The sequence below is a fragment of the Spinacia oleracea genome, chromosome 4, assembly GCF_020520425.1.
Source record: "Spinacia oleracea cultivar Varoflay chromosome 4, BTI_SOV_V1, whole genome shotgun sequence".
In the NCBI taxonomy this organism is placed as follows: Eukaryota; Viridiplantae; Streptophyta; class Magnoliopsida; order Caryophyllales; family Amaranthaceae; genus Spinacia; species Spinacia oleracea.
The window spans coordinates 154533339-154554717 of record NC_079490.1 but is presented as its reverse complement, the minus strand read 5'-3'; the positions used below and the strand labels follow the sequence as shown (position 1 = coordinate 154554717).

The following is a 21379-nucleotide window of genomic DNA, read 5'->3' as shown; positions in this document are numbered from 1 at the left end:
AATGACGTTGTCCTCGATGCCTCTACCCTTAATAAAACTTGATTGTAAAGGAATGATTATTTTATTCAATATGGGCCTAAACCGGGAAAAAATAATTTTAATAATTAGTTTATAAATCGTGTTACATAACCCTATCGGTCTAAAATCCGACATTATCTTTGGAGTATCAACTTTTGGAATTCAAGTAATGAAAGAATCTTAATCTCCTGGGGAATAGTAGAATTTTGGAAACAAGAAGAGCAAAACTTAGTTATACTACTCCCCATTTCCCCCTAAAATTTCTGGAAAAAAACAGGTTGTATTCCATCTGGTCCCAGATTTTTTATAGGATCCATCGAGAACAAATTAAACTTCACTTCTTCCATAGTAATCGGCCGATTCAATAAAATAATTACCTAAACTACTAGAAGTATTCCTAGTTTAAAAGATTTGTTTGAAAAAACAAACTGCCATACGTTTTAGCTCATTAGAATCTGTGCCATCATCACTCTTTAAAATAAGAATCTTACCCCTACTTTTCCTAATTTTAGCTAATAAGTGAAAAAATTTAGTGTTATAGTCCCCAAACTTTCGCCAGTTTATACCCACTTTCTGAGCCCAAATAATACGTTCCTTCTTAAAAATAGCATCCAAATCAAATAACAACTCCTTTTCCAAATTAATCAAGAATAGACTATATTTATTCGCAAAAGCCACTTGAATAACATTACTCCTGGCCAGAATTCTCCTTTTCTGTTACCAAAAACATTTGAATTCCGAATTTTTTTTTTTTAGTATTCTTTAACCTCCCATATGATCTTATCCACCATATTTGGCCTCAGGTTTGTCTCTTATCCCGTTCCAATCGACCAATTTTTTTTTTTAAAGTACTCAACTACGAGTACAACGTGGCAAACTAAAAGGGCAGTAATGCCATGTTGGATTTGGATTGGGATGTCTGTACTCCACCAATCCATCCCACCTTTACCCCATATTCCATTTCTTTTCTTTTTTTTACCCCTTATTTAAAAGTCCATTTTAAACACTCCCCAAAACGCGCTGTCCATTCTAAATACGCATCAAGCATTACCTTCACTCAAAACATGCCCTTGACTAAAACAAATTGTTCAGTCATAATAATGTGCTGAAAATAATCCTCCCTTACTACCCCCTCATGTCTTGTATATGCAAGTCACTAAAAGTTTAATGACTTTGATTAAGAAGACCGATTTACTTTTCATAAATTACCATCCCAAGGTGAAGAGGTGAACTCCAAGACAAAAAATCTAACATAAATTTGTTGTCCACAACTTCTGTAATTTAATAGAGAAGAAGCACTACTTCAATAAATCAGCAAAGTTCATCCGCAAAAGGGAGCGGGAAAATGACCTGCAAATTCCAACACAAATATTTGAAGTGGGCAGGACATGAACTAGTATATATAACAACATTGATGATCCGACCCGTATACTAATAGCTAAACCACCCTCGTGCAGGTAGGCTGGTTTTAGTGCACCCAGGAGAGGAAGTACTAGATTTACAACACACGACAGGATTGAGACTGCGAAAGAAGAACTTCAAGGCCCCCACCAAGAGAATTGCATACAATCTACCACAATTCATGACACCTCGAATGCTGCGTGCTGGACATGATCTAGCTCGAAAGCTGCAAGCTGCACAGAACTGTATTTGCAATACACCCTTGTGTATCGAACTATATTTGATTGTAATATTTGAGCCTGAAAATTGGTTAGGTGGTTGTCTCCGAAAGAAAAGTGGTGAAAAGTAACACTGCCTCCTGCAGATGACAAGAACGGAGATCTTCAGGAATTGGGGCAGCAGCTATGGTGTCAAAGCAGCTCAACTGAGTCTCACGTGTTGAATCAGCTCCACTATCGGACACAAGCAAACTGCATATCTCTTCTGACATCTTTGAATAGACCACCCTATACAAAAACAATGCTTGCCATTGGAACATTTAATTTCTTCTTGTGCAATATTATAAAAGGAGACTAATGAATGCAAGATACGGAGTGTCATTATTATGCCTTTGTAGCGGTACAATGCATGTTTAAAGGAGATAAATAATGACAACGTAAATAGTTAAAAATCCAGAGAATAATAAATCAACGAATCAAAATATGAATACCTTCCGTCTGTGGGTAGTCTGCTTCCCAGTACTTCTAGAGACTTGTTTAGGCAATCAAAGAACTCCCTACAAGCTGCTTCTTTACTCTCAAGAGTATCCTAAAGAAAATAACACACTTTTAACCACAATATTCTTGGCAAAATCTGCATGGAGATAATATTGCAACAACGTAACATTTTTCTTTTTCATGCAGCTCTCCTAAGTCATGGTTGGCTTTTGTTACTAGGCTACTAGCTATTTGCGACTAGTTTTCAGTTACAGAAACAAAGGATTCATATACATCGCAAATTGAGAGAATGAAATCCAAAAGAGTGAGAATGACAAAAAAAAAAGGGGGGATAATCAATATTGGACAAAAGTCTGTCACATATCATAAATATTTATTTCACCCTAACCAGAGGGCACTTTTTTATTCAGTTCTATTGATTAATTGCTTCCTTTTCTTTTTCTCTATATAGTATATACTCAAAAATCCAATGTCACATGCTGACATTTTCCTGATGTGAAGGCACAAAGAGTCCCATATGACAAATCTGATGCATTTGTGCATGTACTATAGGTTTTGACACAAGTAATTTCATATATGCTTGTTTCAGCATCTTGTGTTGCATTTTCATCTTATTGTTTACACTAATCCCGTGTTGGTGGTATTACAGCTTTCTCAACAACGCCACAGCGTTCATGGAAATGCAGCTTCAACTAACCACCGACCATGTATCCCCTTGTATTCCTACTGGTGTGATTTGTTGAGCTGCGTGCTTGGTGGGGCACCTACGCGAACATGGTTTTGGTGTGTCTACGACGGAGTAAACACTGGTGACTTTCAAAATCCTGGCAGGGCCAAAGTTTCAGTGGTGACATGTTCACAGATCTTTGGAATAAAGTGTGGAGCATTGAGAAAGTGCAACAAGCAACAGTACGCAAGGGGACTAGTAGCATTGTGGTACTGTAGGAAGTTGCAGTTGGCTTAAGAGAGCTAGTGACATCAGTGGTGTACCAAATAATTGGTAAGCCTGCATGAAGGTTTTCAGATTAGGTGAGAGGTTTTCTTGGGGTTGCAACATTTCCAGTGCCATGACACAGCCAGTCTGATAAGAAACAACTTTTCTGCCTGTGTATGCTCATACATATGTTTTCGTGATGTGTCATGACTCATGAGGGACTTGCTTCCTCAATGCTGATGAGGTCAGGTAGCCTGGCCCTAGAACCTCTTGAGGTCTGGGTACCCCACAGCCGTCTTGAACACCATTTGATGAAGGCTCACTACAGAGTTTAATCAGACCAGAAAGAGACAACCATCATATTGCAGCGACACCAAGAAGCAACCTTTAAGAGGGTGTTTGATAAGCACAATGGTATGGGGTTGGAACACGGTTACCTGATTCGTGGTACGCTTCCGTACGAGGTCCGGGTTCGAGGGTGGGCTGATTTTAGGTTCGCAAGAGGGGCTTTGCAACTTTTTTTCGGGTTTTTTTAAAGTTGTTCAAAATATCGGATATTATAAATATTTTATTTTAATACTCATACTCAAATATCATGTATCCTTCTCAAACAAAAGCCCCAAAATATTTTCTCTTCTCTCGCCTTCGCCCTTCCCTGGCTTTTAATCGCTAAAACTAGGGTTACGGATTCGACACGAGCGAACTGGGTCGCCGGAGAACCAGATTCAGTATAGGTTAACCGATTCGAGATTCGCAGGGCTATCCGCTGGTAGCGTTAGCGCTAACGCTGGGTTGGAATCAAGAATGATATCAAGATGGCATTAGTTTGGAACTTGATTCTTAATATCATGTGTTTGGTTCAGTTTGGGAATGAGTTTTTCTCCTTTTGATTTGATAAGTATAGTAAAGGTATAAGTCCAAAGCCCCTCTTGCGAACCTAAAGGCGTGAGTTTTTCTCCTTTTGATTTGATACGAATGAATCGACAATGGAATATCGTGGGGGCGTCCCCTTCTCAACGACGCGCTACACCTCTTAAGCCCGGGTGTAGTGAAAAATATGTGAGGGTTGCTAGGTCGTCATGCAGAAGCGGCGCGCCACCCCTATACTACACCTGGGGGTGGTGTCAAATATGCAAGGGTGCACTACACTTCCTAGGCCCGGGTGTAGTGAAAAATATGCAAGGGTTGCTAGGCCGTCACCCGGAAGCGGCGCGCCACCCGAGGGTGGTGTTAACTATCCAAGGTTTCATGGTAAGGGAAGGGGTAAGGGTAAGGGTAGTAGGAAGAGTTTTGGGACTTGGAACATTGGCTCTTTGACAGGGAGATCAGTCGAAGTAGTAGAGGTTATGAGAAGGAGGAGAATTAACATATAATGTTTGCATGAGACTAAGTGGGTTGGAAACAAGGCAAGAGAAATAGATCCATGGGGTTATAAGCTTTGGTATTCGGGAAAAACTAGGGGTAGGAATGGGGAAGGTATCCTTATTGACCGAGAATATATCGATGATGTAGTGGACGTGTGCCGAAAGAGTGATCGAATTATGAGTATTAAGCTTGTGATAGGGGATAAAGTTGTAACTATTGTGAGTGCCGATGCACCACAAGCAGGACTAGCTGCTTCAACTAGACAAGAATTTTGGGAGGATTTAGAAGAAGTGGTGCAACGTGTCCCTAGAAGTGAGAAACTGATCATTGATGGAGATCTCAACGGACATGTAGGCTCGAGTCGCGATGGATTTGAAAGCATTCATGGTGGTTTTGGGTATGGGGAGCGGAATGAAGCGGGAAATGCTATTTTAGATTTTGCATTGGCATATGACTTGGGTATAATGAACACTTGGTTTGAAAAAAGAGACTCTCACCTAGTAACCTATAGGAGTGGAGATAATACGAGTCAGATTGACTTCTTTTTAGTAAGGAATGCTTTGAGACAGTGCTACACCAATTGTAAGGTGATTCCGGGTGAGAGTACAGCAACCCAACATAGACATGTGGTACTTGATTTTCGAGGTAGAAGTTACATGAGGAGAAGACCACTAGTGGAGCCTAGGATCAAGTGGTGGAAACTTCAAGGGAGCAACAACTAAAATTCGTGGAAAAGGTGGCAAGTGAAGGTATTTGGGCCGGGGATATGGATTTGGATATAGACTCGTTATGGACAAGAATGGAGCACACCATAAAGGAAGTGGCGAAAGAGGTCCTAGGGGAATATAAAGGAATCATGCCACCAAGTAAGGACACATCTTGGTGGAACGAAGTTGTGCAACAAGCTATAAAAAGCAAACGAGAATGCTATAAAGAGATGGGAAAATGTAGAAGTGATGAGAATTACGAGAAGTACAAGGAGGCTAAAAGGGAAGCAAAGAAGGCCACAAGAGAGGCTAGAGCAAAGGTGAATCAGGATCTTTACAGAAGATTGGATACAAAAGAAGGGGAAAAAGACATCTATAGACTTGCTCGAATGAGAGATAGAAAGACGCGAGACATCAGGAGGTTTAAATGTGTGAAAGATGTTGATCAAAAAGTTTTGGTGGGAGATAAGGAAATCAAGGATAGATGGAGGTTCTACTTTGATAACTTGTTCAACGGGGATCAAGGGCGCGATATTGGGGATACAAATATCCCTCGGGATATGGTTAACCTAGACTTTATGCGAAGAATTCAAAAGAGAGAAGTCGAAATGGCACTGAAAAAGATGGGATGCAAGAGGGCAGTGGGGCCCGATGCTATACCTATCGAAGTCTGGAGATGCTTGGGAGAGAGAGGGGTTGTATGGTTAACAACTCTTTTCAACAAGATTTTGGGAAATAATAGGATGCCATTAGAGTGGAGGAAAAGTACTATCATCCCCTTGTACAAGAATAAGGGTGATGTCCAGGATTGTGCCAACTATCGAGGAATCAAACTAATGAGTCATACTATGAAACTTTGGGAGCGGATTAATGAGCAAAGATTGAGGAGAACTGTGAAAATTTCGGAGAACCAGTTTGGATTTATCCCTCGGAGATCGACTATGGAGGCCATTCATCTTATAAGGCAACTAATGGAGAATTATCGGGATAAGAAGAAGGATTTACATATGGTTTTCGTTGATTTGGAGAAGGCGTATGATAAGGTACCAAGGGAAATTCTTAGGTGGGCATTAAGTAGGAAAGGAATTCCGAGGAAATATACTGATATCATCAAGGACATGTATGAGGGAGTTAGCACGAGTGTGAAAACTAGTGTTGGTAAAACCGAAGAATTCCCCATTACGATTGGAGTGCATCAAGGTTCCGCACTTAGCCCGTTTCTTTTTGCTATAGTCATGGACGAATTGACGAGGTCAATCCAAGATGGTATACCCTGGTGTATGATGTTTGCAGATGATATTGTATTGATTGATGAAACAAAAGAAGCAGTGGAAAGTAAATTGGAGTTATGGAGACAAACTTTGGAATCTCAGAATTTTAGGCTGAGTAGAAACAAGACGGAATATATGGAATGTAAGTTTAGTGGAGTCCAAGATAAAGAAACAGGGGCGATTACCTTGGATGGAAAAATGTCCAAGGCTCTGAAATGTTCCGTTATTTATGATCTATTATCCAAAAGGATAGAGAATTGGATGGCGATGTGGCCCATAGAATCAAAGCAGGTTGGTTGAAGTGGAAAGGTGTCACGGGGTTCCTATGTGATTCAGGCATGCCCCAAAGATTGAAGGGAAAATTTTACCGCACGGCAATTCGACCGGCTTTGTTATACGGCACGGAATGCTGGACAGTGAAACATTGTCACGTGCACAAGATGAATGTGGCGGAGATGCGCATGTTACGTTGGATGTGTGTGTAATGAACCCAACTAACGAGGCCCAAGAATAGCAGCCCAACAACAATAGCAACACAACAACAAACAGGGACAACATAGTAGTCAGTAGGGAATAGTCAGGAGGGGAGGTTAGCATAAATAGAAGAAGTGAGGAAAGAGAAAGTCATGGAATTTTGGTGTTAGGAATAGAGATTTGTAGCCTAAAGCTACTGACTTGGAGATTTGTAGCCTCAAGCTACTACTTTTGTAACCCTAAACTCTATTCTGAGTTCTTCCCTTAATCAAAGCACACAACTTTTCTTCTTGAGTTTTCTTGTATCTGTTGGCTGGGGTTGAGTTCTTTACACTTGGTATCAGAGCGGTACAGTTCTGGGCTGATCTGATTGCCTGATTTTTGAAAAAAAAAAAAAAAAAAAAAGAAGAAAAGAAAAAAAAAAAAAAAAAAAATGGAGGTCGCCGGAGAAGGTGCAGTGCAGAAAATGCAAATGTGGGTACGAGAGGAGTTCTCCTACATTGCACGCAAGAGAGAACGTGGAATTCCAGATCTCAAAGAGGAGCGAAGAATCCGACAAGAGCTTCAAATTCACGAGTTCAACGGAAGAAATCCAAAGGACTGGTTCCTTCAACTAGAGGATTTTTTCTATTTTTTCCAGTTGAATGAAGAGGATAAGTTAAAGGCTGCCATTATCGGATTGGATGGTGAAGCTTTGAAGTGGTTCGAAGGGGAACACAAGTTCATGCCTTTCCAGAGTTGGCAAGAATTGAAAGGCCAAGTGATGCTATACTTTGGTTCGTCACCGGCGTTTTCCCGAACAACTCCGATTAAATTCAGCGGCAAGGTGGAGCACCAGAATGTCGTCTTGAGTCACGGTGATGGTGGAGTGGTTGATGATGCAGGGGATGCCACCAGACTTTCTGACCACCACCGCCACCTATTGGAAGGAAGCTTTAGATTCTCGTTAGAGAATCATAAAGAGGAAACAGATCTGGTGGTGAAGATGAACGAGGTTCAAACAATCACCGATGACTCCCGACCTTCATGTGAGAGAGAAACCAAGCTGGAGAAGAGCTTAAACAAACGTCAAGAGAAGGTTTTAGAGGAATACAACCAACTGGTGGTCGATGCGGAAGAATCAGATATGAAGGGAAATGAATCTGGCAAAAATGCGGTGGCTGACACCAGTAGAGATCAAGGACCAAGATGGTCCACAGGTGGCTGGTCTGATGCTTTAATAGGTGAACGCAAGAGAGGCTTTGAGAGAGGCGGTGCTGGCGGTAGTGGGTCCGGTGGTGGGCCCGGTTTAGTCATGGGCGATTTTGTCGATGTGGCAGCTGGTGGCTACAGCAGGAACGGTCGAGGAGGTGTTGGTGGCAGAAAATCGGGAAGGACGGCCGGTGATTTTGCAAGTGGGTTTATTGGTGGTGGGGTTGGTGACCCAGGTTACGTTGTCGGCAAATCGACGGTTGGTGGTGGACCCGCCTCTCGTGGTGGGGCTGGTGGTCTGGATGTGGACGGATTGGCGAAGAGTGGGGCTGGTGGCCCGGATGTGGAAGGATTAGCGAAGGGTGGGTCAGGTGGTGGACCTGGAGATTTTTCCGGTAAGGACACCGTTGATGGTTCATGTTTCTTCGCCAGGGAAAATCGTGGTGGTGGAGCACAGAAGCTGCAGAACGGGAGAAGCTTCAATGAGTCCTTGCTGGCTTGGAGAGGAAGCCACAATTTGGAGATAATGAAAGTAAGGGCAAGCTAGTAAATAGCAATGACATAAGCAAGGAGGCATGCTTTGTAAATCCACGTGCCCTAGGGGAAGCAGTGGACAGAATTCCAACAAATATTTTTAAGGGCAACTTTTTAAGTGGCCCAACCAACAAGGAACCCATTTACTTTTCATATGACTCTAAGGAGGTCAGGGCCTTGTTTGGGGAAACTATCATTAAGCCAAGTGGCCCAGCCCACATGATAAAACCCAGCTATGTCTCCCCTCTATTCATTTCCCAATCCAATCCATCTACTAAAAGCCTTATCAGCTTTTTGATCAACAATCCTCAACATACATCTACTCAGTTCCTAAAACCATTTCCCCCCCCCCCCCCCCCCCCCCCAAATTCTCGCACCCACTAGTTCTGACATCACCCAACGACAAGTCCGATAACAAGATTTCGATAATCAATCCATTAATGGGAAGTCAACAACTCACTGATAAAGAGTTTCAAGGCCAAATCCAGCAAGGTCTAGGTGTTGTCACAGACCATCTCTTCTTCGCTATACTGGAGGTAAAAAGACTCACCAATGCAGAGCTTTATAGGCTATGGAAACAAGGCGACACGCATGACAATTCCTATCATGGGCGAAGCCGAAATTTCAGTGCTGACTACTATCCACCTTGAGGACAAGGTGGAAGTTTAGGGGGCCGGTATTGTAATGAACCCAACTAACGAGGCCCAAGAATAGCAGCCCAACAACAATAGCAACACAACAACAAACAGGGACAACATAGCAGTCAGTAGGGAATAGTCAGTAGGGGAGGTTAGCATAAATAGAAGAAGTGAGGAAAGAGAAAGTCATGGAATTTTGGTGTTAGGAATAGAGATTTGTAGCCTAAAGCTACTGACTTGGAGATTTGTAGCCTCAAGCTACTACTTTTGTAACCCTAAACTCTATTCTGAGTTCTTCCCTTAATCAAAGCACACAACTTTTCTTCTTGAGTTTTCTTGTATCTGTTGGCTTGGGTTGAGTTCTTTACAGTGTGGGCATACAAAAAAGGATCGTTTGAGGAATGAGATTATTAGGAAGAAAGTAGGGGTTGCACCAATTGAGTTTAAGATGATGGAAAATCGTCTAAGATGGTTTGGACATGTAAGCAGAAGATCAAGTGATGCCCCGGCTAGGAGGATAGAAGGGTGGCAAAGTGATGGAATTACGAGGGGTAGGGGAAGACCTAAGAAAACTTAGAGGAAGGTGATTGAGCACGATATGAGCTTTCTTGGGATTGAGGAAAATATGGCATTGGATAGGACAGAGTGGAGGGAGAGAATATACATTGATGACTTCATTTGACTTATACAGATTCAATGTTTCTGATTCTCTCTATTTTCTATTTTAATTTTTATTATTTATTTGTTTTTTAAAATTCTTTCATTTTTTTAAAAAAAAAATAAAAAATTACACGCTATTTTGAAATGTACTTATTTTACTTATTCATTTATTTTAAACTTTACTTATTTTTTAGGCAAATTTGCCAAAAAGGACCTTTTATAACTCAAATTTTGCGAGAAAGGACCTTATATAATTTTTTTTGTGAAAACACACCTTAAAGTAATTTTTTTTGCGAGAAAGGACCTAAGGGAAGTTTCCGGCATTGACTGAGCTTTTCCGGCCATTGACTTGCACGTGAGCAGCACGTGTGGCTTACGTTGGCTAAAGACATTGATTTTCCCGAGTCTTGAATTTTCAAACTTGATTTTATTTCGATTTTTTTTTCAACTTTAGGTTTTAAAGCTTAGAATTTTGGAGGAAAATTGGGTGTGATTAGCAAAATAAAGTCACACGTGCTTCTCATGTGCAAGTCAATGGCCGAAAAAGCTCAGACAATGCCGAAAATTTACTTTTGGTTGTCTTTCGCAAAAAAAAATTACATTAAGGTGTGATTTCACAAAAAAAAAATTATATAAGGTCCTTTCTCGCACAAAAATTTACATTAAGGTGTGATTTAACAAAAAAAATTATATAAGGTCCTTTCTCGCAAAATTAGGGTTATAAAAGGTCATTTTTAACAAATTTGCCTATTTTTTATTATCTCTTACAATATTTCTTCTATAATACATATATACATTTCTCTCTCATCTTACTTTCATTAATTCCACTTTCTCTTCCTTGTTTTTTCTTTTTTTACTTCCTGCTCCTTTCTGGTTTGATTGGTGACAATGACGATCTCCTACGACGATTCATGTTAGCCGACCCCAAATCATTTTGGGACTAAGGCTTTGTTGTTGTTGTTGTTGTTGTTGTTGTTATTGTAGTAGTAGTAGTAAAGGTATAAGTCAAACCCACCTCCCCCCTAGGTTTCTAAACCCCATACCTTGGGGTTTGAGGTATGAGTTTAAAGCTCTTCAAATTATTAACCAAATAAACCCATACCGCATACCTAGAATTCGCGAAACACCCCTAAGAGGATACAAAGCCTCATCGTCTTTGAAGAAATATTTTATGGGCAAGATGCTTGGGCATTTAAGCAATAATTTCATATGATATCAGATTCCCCTTCAGAAGACTAAATATGGCAATGAACTTCTACAAGTTTATGATGTGAAACTGATATACCGTAGAAATAAGTTGAGCTCGGAATATGATCCGGCTTATACGCAGAATAAATGTAAAGCTGGATATACTAACCAGTTTGTTTATATCATCTTCATCACACTGCAGAGAGCTTCTCAGCAGATAAAATGAGATATAAATTCCAGCTCCCAAGTCCCAGTCTTCAATCTCCGACTTGTGATCCTCCAATGACATGGCCAACCTCCAAATCTCAGAGTCTTCAGCTGCATTTATGTTAAACCACTGTAGTTATTAGCTCTGACGTTGGCAAGCCAGTGTACCAGGTTGTGAGTCAATCAACAAGTTCAGTTTTGGCCAATATGAACTACACACGGTAATGCAAGTTCAGATATGTATCATAAGAGATGAAATGTGACATCATAAAATATGCAATCATGCAAGGAAATTATAAGATCAAATGAGTCTTCGCTGTCAATACCGAAAGATAAAGTGGAAATATAAGGTGACACTGGCATCCGAAAGCTGAAAATGCAGAGAAGCAATTTCAAATTTCGCAGTGGTATCATGTACGAATTCACTATGCTTTCTGCTAAGCTAATAGAGAGATTAAACTAGCCTGAGGGTGGACATAGCAAGAAAAATGGCAAACATTTAGATAGAGGGGACCTGAGACTGAGATATAATGGGTGGACCATTTTATTTTTATCTTTTTCAATGCTCTTTTTATACAAAACAAATCCACTCTATTTAGCCAGGAATTTTCATCCACCAGATTAGTGAGAAAAAGACCGTAGGCACAGTCGTGTTGAGCCAGAAGAGAATCAGTAGTTACTTCTCAAGTTCTGATATAAGATAATAACGCCAATGTCGACCTTACAAGGTAAAGTTACATGAAATTAGTCATTGGAAAAGGAGTCGGGGATCTAAACTCGGAAAGATAGTGTATACAACAGTAAGAGAATCAGAGATTCCAAAGTATTCCAAGTCAGATTTAGGTCTCCAGATAGCATTTATTTGCATTGTATTTGAATGATCTCGGCATCACAGAAAATAGAAGGTCAAAATAGCTCAATAAAGTACCAGTTCACTATAAAAAATGGTCAAGAACCTTCTTAACACATCCACTGAATGTAGAGAAAAGAAAAAGAATTTGAACCAGCCTGCCTTCATCAAACAATTTATATACACTAACTAGTTAACGAACTCCAAACTACTCCCTCCGTCCCTTTTTGTTTGCTCCATTTGCCGTTTTAGTCCGTCCCTAAAGATTGCCCCCATTACCATATATGTTCACGAGACCACAACTTTACTCTCACATAAAATATATTTGGTCCCACCACTTTTGTCTGTTCTCAATTCCACTCAACAAAATCTTAATAAAGCACTTTTAGTGCATGGGGCAAACAATTAGGGACGGGGAGAATAGTAATTTACTTTCTCCAAAACTGTAGGCATAGTAGAAGTTATTGTTGCAAAACCCAAAATTCAAGGGCAGCAGAAAGCCAGGCCAGAAAACAATAGATCAATTGAAACCGACTTTTTTTTAATACTTCAAAGCAGGACTTGTCAAGCAACGTATAATGGCACCCAAGGTACAGTGTTTCACTGATTCAAATAAAAGTCTGATGGTTTTTCCTTAGCTTATGCTCAGTGGATTAGGTCACTGAGACACAGCAACCTCGAAAGAAGGGAAGGAAAAACAAATTAAACTGCAATATTAAGAAAAACAGATGATATTACAATGTAAGAATGCAACAAAAGAGCGGACCACTCACACTAGGAGGGTTGCTACATGATACAGGAAGATAAACAGTAATTGAGAAGGAAGGATCTTTGCAGGTAAAGTTAACAAAAAATGAAAAAGAAGAGAGAAATTTGAACCAGGGCAGAAAATCAATGATCGAGGCTTAAACAGAAGTTGTGACATACTATAAAAAGGCAACTGCATTTAGATGCATTTAGATACAAACTTTTGATCATCGACAACTGGGTTCCAATTTGAGACAGGGAACTAAGAAAGATAAAATCAGTGATGTGACAACCTCATTGATCCCAAGGATGGATGCTGTAGCCATTACAGAATCTGTTCAAAGGCCAATCTCTGTATAGGAGGCCTTCTACCCCTCCATGTGTAGCTCTGCACTTCATAATCCAAGAAATTTTGACAGTATAACAGAAAAGCTCTATTATTACCAGCAATCCACCATGTTTCCTAGAAAATCTCTCCTCGCCTCTTCCACATTCCCCACAAATACAAATACAAATACAAATACAAAAGAAAAAAAAGCTAAACGCTACACCCCTTGCAAAATCTCATACCATCTAACAGAAGGCTTAAAAAGATAAGATCAAGGTATCAAGATTATTTCTGTCACTTGTATCAGGAAGACGGCAAAAAGAACAAGAACAAAAAAATTACAAAAACCTTAACGCTTTTTTCATGAAATGCCTCGAGGTTTCGCGCAATGCACCAAACACCCACTATGTTTCCAAAATACACCAAATACTCCTATTTTTCAGAAATTCACAAAATGCCCTTAAATGTCCTTAATGACTAACAACCGTTGACTCTGTTACTCTGTTAGTCATTAACCCCATATTAACCCTAACTAACAATTAACCTCTAATCTCCCTCCCTTTTCTTTAACCTTTCTTTCCTCTCTCCCATTTCCATGGCAGCCATGTCAACCAAAAACCACCACCAGAAACAACCACCACTGCCCAAGAATCTAATAATTCCAGCCTCTCCTATGTCACGTCGCTGCTGCTCTTTCCTCTAGATCTCCTTTCTCTCTCCTCTATCACCCTTTCCCGTCACTAGTGATGGTGGATTTCAAGTGGGTTGGATGAATTTCAAGTGGATGATAATTGTTTTGGGGGTAGTGAGGGTGAATTTCGGGCAGTGAGGGGTGGATTACGGGTGGTGTAGGTGAATCTAGGTGGGTGGTGGTAGTTGATACTCTCTCTGGTGAAGTAACCACCATTTATGCCCCAATTATCTCCACGGCTCCACCCTTTCCCTCCACCAATTGTGCCTCTCCTCATTTCCTCTTCCCATTCCAGTTCTCATCTCATGTTCTCCTCTTTCAAAATTCTCAAACAAACTCCATTAAAATTCAACCTAAATTCGATTCAGAACACACACACACACAAAAAAAAAATCAAAACCAATCCCCCAACACTACTACAAAAGTGAGAGAAACCAACGGTCAGTTAAACAACGGTCATCGGGTCATATACAGACCCGGTGTGTATGCTTGTGATTGAATATTTCTAAAGGTTTGATAATGCATTTAATAGTGGTTCACTAAGCATAGCTATCAAAACAGCCGCCCACTCCCACTCCAACTCCCCACGAATACCCCCTCAAAGAACCACTAATAATTTTTGTCTAACTCTCGTCTTGACTAATAAATGTATGAAAACGCTATTCTGTACTCGATATCTCCGAAGCTGTTCTACTTCTCATCACACACCAGTAATTGTATAGATTGTGGTACTTTTTTCTTTATTGTCTTATTGTTTGTCAATTAAATGTTAAATGGATTAGATTTTTTTCACCTCCATCGGTATTATTTGGTTGGGTTTGGATTTTGCAATAATCGTTCCTATCTTTTAATGCTTGCTCCTGTCAAGATTTGTATATTTTAGACTGTGATATAGGTTGTAGATAAAATTGAATTGATAATTTTTAGATTCAGGAATCCACATACAGAGTAATAGGTTGTGGCTTTGAGGATAAGGGCATACAGAGTATGAGGGCTGCAATGGAAAGAGGAGAGGACAGAGAAGAGAAGGAGAGAGAAAAAAGAAGTAAATTAGATAACCAAGGGAATAGTTAATCAATTAAAAGTTAATTGGGGTTAATTAGGGATTAATGACTAACGGAGTTAATGGTCGTTAGTCATTAAGGACATTTAAGTGCATTTGGTGAATTTCTAGAAGAAAAAAAATAGGAGTATTTGGTGTATTTTGGAAACTTAGTGGGTATTTGGTGCATTACGCGAAACCTTGGGGGCATTTCATGAAAAAACCGGAACCTCAATTGACCGTACCTACATTTTTATCTTTATCCATACAAACTCTATACTTATTGCTGCACATAACTTGGTATTTCCTCGTATAATTTCTTGGAGATCTTAGGGCTGGTGGAAAATTCTATTCCACGAAAGATCTGAGAGGCAAGGACAGCAGAAACCTACGATGATCCAAAATCTTCATCAAAACCTTCAATTTTCAGAAAACTTTCCACTTCAGAAGCTACCTTTTTGGACGTGGGATGTGTTTTTCAGGACAATACATAATAAGACAAACAGAAGATAAAAACTTGATTCAACAATCACAAAGTTTGAAGAAATTGAGGTTTTCAGTCATTAATCTAATACAAAGTCTAATTAAACCAAGCTATTTTATGAGATGATTATCTCCCTTTCGTAGGGTGGCTACTAGCTAGTGTTACTAGTACACTAGGTTACCCTGGCCCAAAGATTACGAATGAAAGAACAAGATGAACTTATATAAAGAAAAATAAAAAACCTCAAAAAAATCCGGTAGGGCTCAAGGCCCAGCAAGGCAGATTTGCCCAGCGATCGGGCAGAATTGCAGCCCTGCCTTTCCACCCTGCTGACTTCTTGCCTAGCCAGGCATATTTTCCAGGGTAGTCAGTGATAATAACAAACAATGACGAAAACAAGTATAACATGCAACATACATTAATCTACAGGCTATTCAGTAAGAACACGTGCAAAAGAAAGGAAACTTTAGCAAGCGCACACAAGAATAACTTTACCTGATAAAAATAAGGAATGGGCCACGGATGTTATGAAAATCGAATGAGCTTTTTGCCAACAGAAACATCTAATGTAGTGTTCTAGGGCCTTTGCAAGATCACCATAGTATTGAAAATACACAGCCTACAATGAATAATTGAATATAGAATATTAATACTCAGATAAAGAAAGGAGAGCAACATGAAAGGAGAGTTGCTTTAAAAAAAGGTTATCGAGAGTATATAAGGATAAAAAATAGAACATTTAATTTTAGAAATCATAAGAATATTAGTTAAACCATATCATAAAGCTAATATAAAGGGTGCACGAATACATATATGAAGGAGTAAAACAGTATCTTTTGAGGCTGTTACGTGTGACTGTGAGAGAGTAAGACAGTGCTTGTGCAAGAAGTGAAAGTGTGTGCAGTCTTTGTCATTGTATGCAATCCACAGATGTATGTATGAAAAGGAAATGAGTGAAAGTATGGTTCATTACGCACATGTTTCCATTAGTATGTCTCATATCTTATCCATGTTATGTGTGTATGAAAAGGAAATGAGTAAAAGTACGGTTCATTATACACATGTTTCCATGAGTTTGTCTCATTTCTTATCCATATATCTCGGTAGATCAGGGCTTAGGCAATGTGAAATCCTAGAAAAGGAATAAAGATTTCAAAAAGAAAAAATCCGGTTATTTCACTCATATTGGAGCATTCCATCTCCATGCATATAGCCTAGTAGGTACAACAACACTACTCTTTACAAAAGCTAGGACGCCTTAACTTGAAATATGTACTTTCATGCCAAATCCTTTTTAATTTTCATTTTTTATGATCAGAAGTTTCCATAATCAAAATGACTACGCTTCGTTAAGGCTTAAAAAATATATCCACTGCTTACACAGAATCGTGCAGAATACTTTAAAAAAAAAATCAGATTACACTCAAGTAATTCCTAAGTAAAGGCTAGCTCCCCCCCCCCCCCCCCCCTTTTACCGACTCCTTATTGTGAGTTCCATCCCATTCAGAAAAACGGTGCTTCATCATATAATCCTTCAGATTTGACAATTAACAAATATTAAGAGTTAGGCGGGGGATAATCATTAGGACATTTGTTTCTTGCTCAACAAGAAGACCACACCAGGAGAAAAACTAGACTTAGGAGCTGTTTGGCATAGAGAAGTCAAAAAAAAGAAAGAAAATCAAGATCCCAGTTAATCACCAACCCACCTTTTCAGTACCACCATTCCCTCCTTACTCACAAACCTCGACCACTGTTTTCCAAACACCACCACTCCAACTTTCTGGAGTCGCCTACGATAAAGACCGGTGACAATTGACAAACACCACAAAACCCATCTACCACCAAATCAAGAACTTGGTTATGTTATCAAACCAAGGGTCCACTAGTCTATGGCCATAACTTCTAACAGGAGACGTCTGCGGCGACCTCCATCGCCATTTTGATTGGCATTGCGATGGCAGAATTCAAGCGTTAGATTGTAATTTGACCCTGACATGCCTGAGTTTTGTCTCGAAAAGTTCTAAATCTAGAGCATCCGACCAAATGTAACCACAATAGGAGTGAATGTCACCCATATGAAGGCTGCAAGTCTTGAACAGATGATAAAGGCGAGGAAGCTACAAACAAATAAGTGGCGTGGCAATTTCTCTTTGATCATGGGTGATGATAGGTAAGTTAGTCATACATGGCGGTAGGAGGTCGTGTCTCGTGGTCGCGGTGGTGGTGGACAAGCCAGCGGCTCATGCAGAAGTTAGGGGTCGATGGACGGCTTATAGGAAAATCTATTTATGGGGATTTCATATATTTCCTCTATTTCCTCTCCTTTCACTTTTTGGATTCCTTAACTTTCCCCAAATTTGAACCAAACAGCCTCTTAGAAGAATGTAATAATATTAAAAAAGTATATATATGATGGTGCTCAACAAGGAAAAAGTTTCATATGAAAATTCTAATTAGACTACCAAGTTATACATGTATTCCTTATGGATATAGTCCATGAAAAAATCATGAAGGAGAAACATGAGAAGGTTCCCAGTAAGAAAAATGAAACAAAAAGTCCCTCAGTTCCAAAATATGGGCATTTTAAGATAATTCAACATAATGAGAAGTTTTTGTCATAGCATTGGTGTTCCAAAGTGGCTTATGCTATTGGAATTGGCAATTTAAACTGACAAGTACAAGTACTGTAGCACATTCATATAAGTTACACATGAGATAACAACAGTCAATTAAACGGACAGAAAATTGTGGAATACAGGGAGTAAAATGTACCATAGCCTCATGCAACCACTGTGATGGAATACCCAACTCCTCAATAAATTTGCGCTGCTCCTCTTGGGTACTCCAGGTATCACAATATTGGAACAAGATCTCTCGGATAACAGTAGAGTGGAGATAAGGAAAATCGTCACAATAGGGCATGTGGAGGACAACGTAGATGGCCCAATGACATTTCCCTAGACAAAGAAGCTGGGAAACATATGCCATATCAAGAATATAAAGATCACTAGAACTGAAGGCACCAATTGCCTCGAGAATTCCACGCTGATGCCAGATCATATGGTAGTCAAGTGGATCATTGGTTGATGCAAAAGCACTGAACATAGATTTGAGACCATCAAATTTACCATCTTCACTAGCATGAAGCAGCATCAGATAATATGCAAGGTCATACCGTCCCTCTGTGTCAACTTTAACTGTCTCCTCAACTGGTCCCTCGTCAATATAAACTGGAACAGGGTAAGGAGCCTTTCCTTCGATAAGAAGATGTTGGTAGGTATGAAAAACAGCAGGCAGGGAAGTTCCTGGTGGTAATTCATACCACATCAACAACCCCAGGAACCTTTTCCAGTCAATGCTTTTGCCAGCCAATGCACTGTGAATATTACCCGAAAGCAATTCAAAAAGTCGTATTCTTTCTTTCTCAATGAAGTTAAAGTCCATACCATTAGTTCTCCACAACTCCAACTGTCGAGCTACATCAGAACGATTCACCATAGACCCACCAGCCTCTCCTAGCAAACAGGCCAGCCTCACATCCCCCCTAGAAGCAGACAATTCAACAGCAGCATCCAACTGTTTCCCAGTCAGGAAAAGAAATATCTGTTCTAAATCATCAGACTCACTCAAACAGCTCAGATCTTCTTGCACCCGATGGTACACACTCTCTTGTAACCAATAACTAAACTCTGCCCTCCGCATCAAAGGGAGTGATTCAGGATCGATTTCTGAGCGGATGGCTTTTCCATCCAGCATCATATCTTCCTCATGATCTTCTACCCCAAACACTGTCCGCCCACTGGTCTCCCTTTCAGAGAAAAGGACCTTAATCAGCTCCCACACAATCACTTGGTGCATCAAAGACATACGAACAGGTGGCAACATACCGGGAACCTCAAGTTGCCTCTCAACTACTTCTATATAGCGCCGACATATGTCTGAGAGAGCTGAACGATCACATACGACCTCTTGGAGGCTTAATTTCAAGGATCCAACTTCAACTTCAAGTATCCTATGATCCAAAGACTTGTGAAGATCTAAGGGAGACTTAAAAAGTGAATCAACAGCATCCTTTTTCACTTCATTACTTTCATCTCTAGTGACCTTATCTATTGCAACCTTTTCAAGCGTTATTACAGAAGACAATATTCCTTGGCTGTCATTACTACTGACAGGTACACCGCTATGAACGAGGAGACCATTAGGTCCCCAACCAACACGAAATGATCGACCCATAAACAATCCTGCATCAACTATATTTCGCGAATGATAACCAGATACTGGTGTTTCTTGCTTATAGTTCAGTTTAAAACCGTCTGGTTTAACCACCCTCAAAGGCGATCCTTTATGTTGTTGTGATAATAGAAGAGTACCAGGAGCATTCACATCCAAACTGTTAGACTTATACTCAAGCAAAGGTACTGGAGTCTTCCTAGGAGGAGGAGGACTGGGTTTATAGTTCACCCTTAACCCTGAGTTGTATAATCGAAACTTTTCTGCATAAGCTCCTTGTTTCTCAAGAGATAGAATATCATCATAATTTTCATCCTCATCGTCTTCACCAGAAAACATCAACATTTTCATCTCTTTCATTCGAGCGGGATCAAGTCCAAGATGAGCAGGAAGTGAGTGAGAAAGCTCAGCACTATTCTCACCCATATCAAACCCATCACTACCAATATCATCATCTTCACCATCACCAAAACCAACACTGCCATTCATCTCAACAGGATCCTCACATGGGTTAACATCCGCATCATCCATCACAATATCATCCTCATCATCCATACTCAACCCAAACCGACTAAAATGCCTAACCGAAAATTTCCATTCCCCATTCAACGGGGCATACGAAATAAACTCCGCTCCCTGCCTATCCGTACTAGCTCTCAACCTATCAACTACCTTACAAAACTTAGAACGATCGAAGCTCAACGTTTCGAACTTCAGAAACAATGTAACAACAGCAGGCTTGTTTAACCCTTCACCAACGTCAGGCTTACTACTCTCATCTTCGTAAACAACAACTTCATGCCTATTAAACTTAACAATCTCCCTCAAATCCAACCGTCTCACATCAGTCTCCCCCAAAAACTTCACACTCCCAAACCCTACCCTCCCAACCGTAAAATCCTTAATTTTACTACAATACCCAGGATAAATCTCCTCTAATTCAGCTAACTCCTTCAATGGAGGTTCAGTATAATAATCCGAGGATCGTAAAATTGGGAAAAAACCATCATATTTAACCCGATTTGTCTTTCTTTTCTTACGTGGTGATGAAATTTGCAGTGAAGATGAATACTCAAAATTGAAGGTTCTTGAAGAAAAGGGGTCACGCAAAGTATCACATTCCATAACTACAAGAGGAGAGAGAGTAGAAACTTAACCTTGTTCTCCGTCGTCAGAGGTGGCCGCCGTTGTATGGTGGTCGGAGGAGAGAGAAAGATAGGGCTTGGGGACGAGAGTGTAGCCAAATAGAGTGAGGTTTTGGAGAGAGAACGTGAGAGACAGGGCGGTGTTTTTCCCAAATCCCCAACTTGATTTTTTTTTTTTTTTTTTGAGCCCGTCTACAACTGTGCGGAAAAGGCTACCAATGTGCACCTAGTGTACAAGAGCCTTTTGTACACCACCTATAATATATTGACAATACATCAATCTACAACCTTTTAAAAGTGAGAACCTTAGTTTAACTATTCATGCAATAGTATTATCCCTACAAAGCCCTTCATTTTATGCCCATTAACAGATTTGCCCTTTCTAAACTGTCCACACGTGCCTTCCTCTTTCTCACACATGACTTTCTTCCTCTTTCTCACCCATGAGTCTTCTGTGTTCCTTACTCTCTCCCTTGCTTCTCCTTCACCTCCATACTCTCTTCTCGAAATCAGCCCTCCTTTTCATCCTCTCTTTGTTTAGCTTTTGTCTGT

The 21379-nt window shown here is 40.1% G+C and overlaps 1 protein-coding gene across 1 annotated transcript; it reads right to left on the bottom strand.

The window, feature by feature from the left end:
* Positions 1 to 1298: 1298 nt before the first annotated feature.
* LOC110784679 (nuclear pore complex protein NUP96) lies at positions 1299 to 20996 on the bottom strand. Its single transcript, XM_021989134.2, has 5 exons — positions 18222 to 20996; positions 15942 to 16065; positions 11267 to 11415; positions 2129 to 2226; positions 1299 to 1925 (listed from the first exon to the last, which is right to left on the bottom strand). Exons 1-5 carry the CDS (start codon positions 20805 to 20807, stop codon positions 1730 to 1732), a joined length of 3153 nt encoding a protein of 1050 aa, XP_021844826.2. The 5' UTR covers positions 20808 to 20996; the 3' UTR covers positions 1299 to 1729.
* Positions 20997 to 21379: the final 383 nt, after the last annotated feature.